Below are 10190 nucleotides of genomic sequence, written 5' to 3' on the forward strand. Positions count from 1 at the left end.
CCCATCCCACCCCCTTATGACAACATCACTAATTTTTCTGGCTCTTTTTTTTTTTGTCTAAAAATACAGCATAATCTTTTCATCTTTTCTTGTCTTCTTCTTCCTCCGCAGGTAGTTAATCCTCATAAATATAGCACTCAGAACGTCATCCCTGACCTGAAATTGAGGGAAGAGAGAGTTGGATCTGCACTGTGGTGTAGCTGTCTGTGAAGGTGGGGATTTGAAGATGACGTAGGCGCGAAAATATTCAGGTGAGCACAAAAATAAAAGAATATTTACATGAGCACCAATGCTTCTAAGCTATACATATCACGTTATATTAGCAATGGCCTACTATATGACTCGGCATTACTTTTTGGACAGGCTAGAATAAATATATCAAAAGTAGTGCTGTCAAACGATTAATTGCGATTAATCGCATCCGAAATAAACGTTTTTGTTTACATAATATATGTATGTGTGCTGTGTATATTTATGTATATATAAATACACACATGCATGTATATATTTCAGAAAAATGTGTTTTTGTTAGATATTAAATATATTTATTTATAATATAAATTATATGAATATAAATATAGACATGTAAATACATGTAAATATTTTCAAAATATATACGGTATGTGTGTGTATTTATATATATATACATAATAAATATACACAGAACACACACATATATTATGCAAACAAAAACTTTTATTTTGTATGTGATTAATCGCGATTAATCGTTTGACAGCACTAAAAAGCGCACGTTTTATATTCTAAATATTCTCACATATGTTTATTATATTATTATATAAGTTTTGCCAGTGCTTGTTAGGAGGGGTCTTAAAAGCATGAAATACACTTTTTGTGGGGACAAAAATATAACACATTTTAATAATAACACGTTTGGTTTAATGACAGACATTTGAAGCGCACATTTTATTTATGGCTTTAGTTTCAATCTCTTAGAAATGTACATCCCTTTCTTGGAAAGAAAAAAAACCTGAAGTTTACTATGGATTTCCCTGTTCAACAAAACTATGAGCACTAAAAGGCTGTAGGCAATTTTCTATATTCTCCTCTACTGGCCCCCTGGCTTCTGACCTATATTCATGCCAGGTTTTCTGGATGATTCCCTGGAGTAGCTTGTGATCTTCAGTGTTTCCATTTGCTCAGCTATGGATCCAGCAACTACACTTGATAGCATGCTTTTACTATAAACAGGTTAGGACAATACCACCCTGAGTCTTATCTGAGGCAACAGGGGGCTATAATTGTCTGAAGCTTATATTAGCACACTGATTTCATTACATTTTTTCTTGGCAGTCAGTGAGCCAGTCATAATGTTAGCCAATAGCCAGACAGCTATTTGGGAATTGTTTTAGCAAACTCTCATTCAAAACTGGCTCCATTTTTCTTTGGAACACCCACTTTTTTATGATTAAGTCAGTTATTAAAGGATAAATAAAGCTTCATTGTATATTATATTCCCCATTTCACTGGGAAAGACACTTTACAAATTACAGTGAATTGTGAATGGTATTTTTATGTTGACTGATGAGGATATGAAGGCCATTATATCAAAGTCCCTTTTAAGGAAATTCTGTTCACTCAGTGGCCATATTTGCAATGGGGAATCCTGACATCTCAAATATTAAATTACATATTTCAAATCAGCAACAAAATCTGAAATGATCTTCCCCGTAAATGTTATTCCTTATGCTCAAATAGCATTAAAAAGGTATTTTTCACTCTTGACCAGCCAATACACATGTGCAGTCATAAGCACGAGTCTCTGATTTCTATGGGAACCGGAGCTTCTGACGACCGCTGCAGTGACACAATGACTTTACCAATCAGCGATTGGCTCTTTCATTTAGAAGGCGGGACATATTTCGCCATATTGCATGTTGCAGTTTCTCCCGTTCATAAGCAATAGGACTGAACCGTTTAGTCTTTGATTATAGACATCCCAGAGACTCCACAAACCATTAGCAGAATTAGCTCTGCTCTAAAACCTAGTGACCTGCCTCACTGCCTACTGTACATTAGCAGTCGCCTTCTAAAAGTGCAATCAATTTTTGGCAAATTTCGTGCCCAAAAAGGGTCAATTTTCTATTGTTAATAGTGTAGCAATGCACAAAGCATTGCGCACACCAGTCACTTTCAAAAAAAAAAAAATCACTGTGCAGTGGTAAATGTGACTGCATTTAAAAAGGATAGTTCACCCAAAAATGAAAATTCTGTCATTAATTACCCTCATGTCGTTCCAAACCCGTTCATCTTTAGAACACAAATTAAGATATTTTTGATGAAATCCGAGAGCTTTCTGACCCTCCACAGACAGCAACGCAACTGACACATTCAAGGCCAAGAAAGATAGTAAAGACATCATTAAAATAGTCCATGTCCATTAAAATAGTAATGTTATGAATCTACGAGAATACTTATTGTGCGCAAAGAAAACAAAAATAACGACTTGATTCAACAATTTCTTCTCTTTCGTGTCAGTCTTCGACGTGCGTTCACGACAGTACCATGACGCATACGTGTGCATTCCTCTGCCTGTAAACAGGGCGCAGCGCATTCCACTCAGATTTGATTTGCAATTGATTTCAGTGAAGTTTGACATTAGCATGAGGCTAAGCTATTAGTGTGTTATTCTAATTTGCATAAAATATTGTATAACACAAAAAATATTAGGTATAATAATCAATTAAAAAATACACTAAACTATTACTATTAACAATACATTTAGGTACAGAATGAAATGTATTTATATTGTGTCGATGCCAATACATTTCGGGATTGCTTTCTCCACATATCATACATGTGCAGCTACTTTAGAATTTCTTTCTCAAGCCAGTAAGAAGACAGGGATGAGTAGAGGGACTACAAAAATACAACTCAGGAAGTAAATGCCTTTTATTAGCAAAATAAGGGAAATGAGTGTATAAATGTTCCCCCAATATGGAGAACACACAGACAGAGGTGGCAGTTTTCTTCAAAATCACTCAACAGTATCACTTGACTCAAACATCTGTTTACAGACATTATCATATTGTTTTTTTTCTTCTTCGTGAAATCCCGAACCCCTTGTCAGTCCCTTCATCTCGCAATGGTGTTCTTGGTGACGCGTAATTCTCCAAGCAGTAAGCCATTAAAATGGCGGCCAGTGTCTGATGACAGGTGCTTGAGAGACAGATTCCAAGTCCTGCGTGCGGAGCGTCTTAGCGCCTGACAGCTGAACAGAACTCATCTCCATCTGAAGTGGCTGTTTGGTCTACTCTTGTTGCCATGGAGACCCAGAAGGTTTGGACCGCTCACTGCATTAACCATTAGCTTTCACTACATTGGCATATATATATATATATATATATATACAGTATATAAAATATACAAACGCAATAAATGTCACGCACACTCTCTCACACACGCTCACTTTCGATGCATTTGAGGATTTGTGCTCTCAGATTAGTAACGTCCAGTATGAAATTTTTTGACTTTGGAGAGATATTCAGTAGGCAAACCCAAGCAAATGGACAAAGACTGCAGAAATGCATGCGAAGGCACAAGAACCAACAAATCGGATTGAGAAGCACAATCTTCCTCTCTCCCCATAGCAACAACCGCAAAGGCAAAAAAAGTGTAACATTTTACGAGTAAAGGGGAACTCCTCTGATGCAAGAAAGCAAAATAAAAAGAAATCCCACATTTAAAAGAAACAAACTTGTGTCGGGGTGAAAAATGAACAACATGGCTGCGACGGCAACGACTATACGAACATTCGACACAATTCATTTTTAAATGCTACGTTTTAACATTTCCAGAGACAAAAACCATAAATAAAGCTGTCAAAAGTGGCGTAATATACAGCACTGGTCCAAGACCAATTTTCTCCATACTTGGTCTTGCAATCTTTCTCCAACAAAATGCACATCAAAACTGGCTTTAATTTCACCTAAAAAGGGGGGGAAAAAAAGTTACTTAAATATGACAAATAAAAAAGCCATTAAGAGTAAACTACTTATTGCAAATTTTATTTTTGTTCACACCCATTACAATACAGTATTTAACATGATTTAAAAGTGAAGTGTGGACATTTTTTTTACACCAATTTTTGCAATAAACAAAAGCAAAAATATTCAGATTCAGGATGACAAAACACATTATTTGAAACCTTTTATCATTTTTATTGCATGCAGAACTTTACAGCCAAGCCAACTGAGGAAATAACCAAACATGCTTTCCTAGAAAGAAGCTTTGACTAGTCTGATTCATGTTAGTGAATTGGTTTGTTCAGACATGAACCAGTGATAATTATTCATGGCAGGCATATTAATTTATCTTTTTCTATAGCAAAATCTTTAGTTAAATGCTGCTTTCACTGTTTTTGACTCAATTAAATGAATTAGTATACTGTTATGATTATAGATACATTACCATTCAAAACTTTGTCATTGGTAAGATTTTAAGGCTGCTTTTTTTCAGAATAAAAAACCCCACTAAAAACAGTAATACTGTGAAATAACTGTAAATATCTACAAATAACTGTTTTCTATTTTAATATATTTTAAAATGTAATTCATTCTATCAAAGCTGAAATTTTCAGCAGCCATTTCTCCAGTCTTCAGACAGTCACATGATCCTACAGAAATTCTAATATGCTGATTTGGCTCTCAAGAAACATTTTTTAATTATTATTGTCAATATTGAAAACACGGATACATTTTTTTTTTTGCTATCATGATACATATTCCCCTCGGGATTCTTTGATGAATAGAACATTCAAAAGAACAGCATTTATTTGAAATAGACATCTTTTTAACATTATAGATGTATTCACAGGCCCTTTTATCATCTGAATTATCTTTGCTAGATAAAAGTATATATTTTAAAAAGCTGTTACCCCCTTAGGAGGTAGTCCGGCCCTAAACTCATGCCATGAAGAATCAGTTCACCAAAAAATTTTAATTCTTTACCAGAACAATGAATCAACTACACACCTGACCTTTAAACACACATTTGTTCTGTAATGTTTATTCCATGATGGCTCCAGGGCAATTATGTGACTTCATCTGCAATATGAACATTAGCCGCTTTTCCACCGAAATTAGCTGGAACAATTTGTCCCAGGAACTTTTTTTCCCCCCAGAACTGTTGCTGTCTGCGTTTCCATCGCGGTCTAAAGTACCGAGAAGATTAGGCAAAGAGTCTGGTGACGTAGGTCTATGCGTGTTTCTCAATAACAAGTATGCAAATTTCGGATTTGCATCCTCTGTAGTTCGGACTTTGCGAGTTCGACTCAGGAGTGTGAACTCCCACGGACGGGACGACGCAAGTCCGGTAATTCTGCAAACAGCAGCGTACTTCATAACGTCAGTCAGCTCGCCTCGGCTACTGCAATTTTCCTCACTGTATTTACAATAAGACGAAATATGATATCATATCATTTAAACATATTAACAGACGCAGAAATGTAGTTCAGGGAACGTACATACATTACAATGAAACTAAATATTATATCAAACAGTGTTGCCTCTTTTCATTTTCTTTTTAACATATTAATAGATTAATAGAATAAAGACCAAAGATTACCTGTTAGATTTACCCAAAACGAATTATATCTTGTTTAACCACTACAGAGACATCAGAGCCAGCGGCAAATGTCAGAAGGACTAGCCGAGTTGAGGCTGCTCTCGTCGGGAAACATGAGCACTGAGCGCCCGCTGATCGCGTGGAGCTCACGTCCCCAAAATCGGCGAAGCACATTTTCAAATAGGCGCCGTCTTTATAAATAAACCGCAGATTTGAGTTTCAAACAACTACATTCTAGCCTGAAATACTTTTAAAACTACATTTCATGACACAATAACAGTAATATTTTTAAATATTATGCGAATAAATGGTGGTTGAAATACAATGCTGCGTGAACTCAACCAATCAGCATGTTCAGCGCCTAAGTCCCGCCCCCCGAAAGTTCCGGACCTTTGAGAAGGTACTACCTCACGAGCAGGGACTTTCTGAGGGGCAAATTTTTACCCGGAACTTTATTTAGATCCTGGTTCCTGCGGTGGAAACACACCGAGTACCGGCCCAAAGTCCCTAGTTCCTGGGGAAAGTTCCTGCGGTGGAAACGGGGCTATTGATTATTTAGCATATAAACATGCACTGTGTGGCCAGCATGCCATCATGGCACACTTGACATTTAGGATGCTGATTCTCACCAGATACAGGCCAGCTTCTAGAATAGTCCGCAGTCCTTCAGGTTGTTCTTGATGATGACATCGGTCACTGCGTCAAAGACAAATTGCACGTTCTTGGTGTCGGTGGCGCAGGTGAAGTGAGTGTAGATCTCCTTGGTATCTTTCCGCTTATTCAGATCTTCAAACTGACACTGAATGTAGGCAGCGGCCTCTTCATATGTATTTGACCCTGTGAGATGGACAGGAGATATTTTCAATATGAGGAAGTGATGTCACTTGAACAAAATAAAATAACCAGAAACAATGTAATGTATAAAGGAACACCACTGCAGTTTGCACCAATTCTTTAGAATGGCCCATGTATGTGTGTGTTAAATAATAATTTAGAGCTTTGTCCACATTTTATATAACATTTTATCCAGGGTTATTATTGTCAACTGAAACTAACCAAAACCATTAAAAAAACTTAATTTAGTTTGAAGTTAATTAGTTAGTTGAAGTACTAATTTAACTAAGATTACAATTAGAACTTAATTTAAAAATATAGACATGTTAAAATAACAACAAATGAAAAAAAAAAAGACAAAACACAACAAAATTACTAACATTTCAATAGAAAAAAAAAAAAAAATCTTAATTCAAATTTGCTCTGGCTATCAACCCCTTAACACTATATATATATATATATATATATATATACTGTATTTATATATAATACAAAAAAATACAAAAGTGGAAAAAATATGGGGAAAAATTTCAATAGAAAAAAAAAAAAAAATCTTAATTCAAAATATTAACAAAACCTATATATCAATGATACTAAAATAACAAAACAGCATTTTATTTTTAGGTTTAGAATTCTAACAATATATTTATATATTGTGTGTGTGTGTGTGTAAAATCCAGTATCGGGGTCTGACCTGCGTATTCTGGGTAGCAGATGGTGAGTGGGCTCCTCTTGATTTTCTCCTCAAACAGATCTTTCTTATTGAGGAACAGAATGATGGATGTGTCCGTGAACCACTTGTTGTTGCAGATGCTGTCAAACAGCTTCATGCTCTCATGCATTCGGTTCTACAGAAAAAGAAATTGGTTGATGGAACATAAGAAATAAGGACTAGTGAACTAGAAAGTGGGTGTCGATAGAGCATCTTGGCTTAGAAGCATCTTTAAACACCATATTATATTACACAATAATATACACGGTCTACTCTGTGATCATTTAATGACTGCATGCCGAGCTTTGTATCGAGTTGCCTTTCAATGCAGGTCAAAAGCTTGATTTATGGAATATAAGCTGGGGGTGGAGATGTGCTTTAGCCCTCTGCCATTTACCATTAAATCAATCAATATATGTTTGCGAATGCTTAATAAAGTAGGACTCAAACTGAATCAATATGACATTGACATGGATTATATGATAAATGCAGGAATTGGTTTTCTCGTCAGGCTTAGTTTACCCCTCATTCATCCAATACAGATTCACATATACACTGTAATTCTGTATTTTTTTAAATAACAGGAAGTATTTTCGTACCATCTCCTCATCTTCGGCCAGCACCAGGTCATAATCGCTCAGTGCCACACAGAAGATGATGGCAGTTACACCTTCAAAACAGTGGATCCATTTTTTCCTCTCCGACCTTTGACCCCCAACATCAAACATCCTGAAATACATGACATTTTAAAATGGTTATCAAGTTTCTGTAACTCGAAACTAGTGAGCTGCCTTGCTAAATTAAGGGGCATACTAGCTGAAATGAAACCACAGAAATTATTGATGTGGTACTTGCTACATAGGCTGCAATTCTGTGTGCCCCCATAAAAATAGTGTAGACTCAACTCACAATTGCTTTTAATAGGGTTTGGTGTTAGCATGTTGCGAAGCTACTGCTGTGATGATCTAATAACCATACAAATACAGAGCATATGCACGGATATTGAGTTGGACATTAGTTTTCAACTCTGAAAGTTCTATAGCTAAAAATGGGCAAAGAAACTGACGATATGTTCTTCCTCTTCCTGTCTGAATCAGAGTGCAAACCAGTTCGAGAGTGACACTTCTCTATTTGTCTCTCTCTGCTTCTCTTTTCTATCACTCTTGCACATGATTGCAGTCACACAGTATTTGCACAGTCTACCAAGATCTGACAACAAAACTCAATACAAATATTATGAAGTAGTTCCTAATAGTTCAATCTGTGGATATGCAAATGCTTATCATATTATGTATACTATGCATACTTCATTATGTGGTCATATTGACCTATATATATATATATATATATATGTGTGTATATGTGTGTGTGTGTGTGTGTATATAAAAGAAAAATAATAAATCGATTTTTTAACCATTAAATGAATAGGCTAGTTCACCCCAAAAAATTTTGTCATCAGTTACTTACCCTCATGTCGTTCCAAACCTGTATGAGTTTCTTTCTTATGTTGAACACAAAAGAAGATATTTTTAAGAATTTTGAAGAACCAAACAGTTGTTGGTCCCCATTGACTTCCATAGTAGAGAAATAAATACTATGGAAGTCAATGGGGACCAATAACTGTTTGATTATCAGCATCTTCAAAATATCTTTTTTTGTTCAACACAAAAAAGTAACTCATTCAGATTTGGAACGACATAAATGATGACAACATTTTCATTTTTGGGTGAGCTATTACTTTAAGATTTTTGTATTATAATTTCAGTGAGAATTAAACATATTTTTCCTCAATTTTCCATTACTGTAATATTTAGTAAATAATTTTTTATTACAATCAGCATAAATTCAGTACAACAAATACTGCCATAATGTATAATTGTACAATTACATTCTACAAATGCAAATCTCAATTTAAATATTTGTAAGTATCTAAAATATTGTGTAGTATATATTTAATAGTAATATTTTCTCACTTTAATAATAACAAGATTTTATTGCATTATTGTAAGTTATTGAGAATTGGAGAACAAAAGGTGTCTTAATGAAATAGGCTTGATTTTTGTGCAAAATATAATTTATTTTTCTTGTGACTTTGGGTTGAAATAAGATTAGCCAAGAATATATTTTTGGCAGTTTTGGAATAAAGCAACCTGAAGTGCTCACTTGAAGTGGAGGTCTTTGAAAGTGAAGTGTGTCTCGACAATGCCTGTGGTTTTGACTCGGGTCCTCAGCACATCCTGTTGAGTGGGTATGTAGGTGGCCTGCGATATTCTGTCTAAATCATTCAGGTAGCTGTTGAGATATAACAGGAAGGAAGGGGTTAGTTCAGATGAAATTAAGTTTGTGGTTTAAGTTAATCTCTTGGCCCAAAAGTCCCGCCAGGGTTTCTCACGAGACGGGAACAGGGGTAGACCGGCAATCCCTGGGTGGAGATGATCCCCTGCTAAAACAAATTTTTATACACACACACACAAGGCCACTCAAACAATTGCACAACAGTCAGCAGGGCCGTTTCCTGAAAAACAAACATTGTGCCATAACGTCTGCCAACTGCCCACTTCATATGATGTTCACGGTCCTGACTAAAATGGTGTGACGGAGGCCACAGTTTAGCTCGCGATTTGGTAATGCTTAGTAACGGCGTAAACAAAAGCCAAACTCCATTACGCACTCACAAATATACAAATGAGACATCTACCACACACACACAAATTTACATAGAAGCTCTGTTCCACAACCTAGCGAGCTACCCACTTACCCACGGTCATGTTACTGATGAAAACACCTTTCTAAAAGGAAACCTTATAAGGCACTTCATTTTAGATTAATTATAAAACTCAACATTCAAATATATTTGTAAAAGAGATGGCAATCCTGGAATCCCCCCCAAAAACGTAGAGAGAACAGAACAGCAGAGATAGATATTTTCAATACTGAAAAGTGCCATTCAATACTGGAAAGTACAGATAATACCATAGTTTTATTGATAATGAAACTGTAAATCTTTTTCAAATTTCACACTTTATTTTAAGGTCCAATTCTCGCTATTAACAAACCATTA

The 10190-nt window shown here is 35.6% G+C and overlaps 1 protein-coding gene and 1 long non-coding RNA gene across 2 annotated transcripts in view; one reads left to right on the forward strand and one right to left on the reverse strand.

Annotated features, from left to right (window-relative positions):
- LOC107755891 (uncharacterized) overlaps nucleotides 1-10190 on the forward strand; it is a 50674-nt gene that overhangs the window by 11546 nt on the left and 28938 nt on the right. The window contains exon 2 of the long non-coding RNA XR_001641743.1: nucleotides 112-251. This is a non-coding gene — a long non-coding RNA (uncharacterized LOC107755891). The remainder of the gene's footprint in view (nucleotides 1-111; nucleotides 252-10190) is intronic.
- The window catches only part of LOC107755890 (guanine nucleotide-binding protein G(i) subunit alpha-1-like), an 11138-nt gene continuing 4354 nt past the window's right edge, over nucleotides 3407-10190 (reverse strand). The window contains exons 2-6 of the mRNA XM_016572851.1: nucleotides 9293-9421; nucleotides 7729-7858; nucleotides 7112-7265; nucleotides 6213-6420; nucleotides 3407-3946 (exon numbers count right to left, since the gene is read on the reverse strand). Of these exons, the coding sequence (XP_016428337.1) occupies nucleotides 6230-6420; nucleotides 7112-7265; nucleotides 7729-7858; nucleotides 9293-9421 (604 nt within the window). The 3' untranslated portion in view covers nucleotides 3407-3946; nucleotides 6213-6229. The remainder of the gene's footprint in view (nucleotides 3947-6212; nucleotides 6421-7111; nucleotides 7266-7728; nucleotides 7859-9292; nucleotides 9422-10190) is intronic.

The sequence above is a fragment of the Sinocyclocheilus rhinocerous genome, unplaced genomic scaffold (genome assembly GCF_001515625.1).
Source record: "Sinocyclocheilus rhinocerous isolate Xijiao unplaced genomic scaffold, SAMN03320098_v1.1 scaffold412, whole genome shotgun sequence".
Classification (NCBI taxonomy): Eukaryota; Metazoa; Chordata; class Actinopteri; order Cypriniformes; family Cyprinidae; genus Sinocyclocheilus; species Sinocyclocheilus rhinocerous.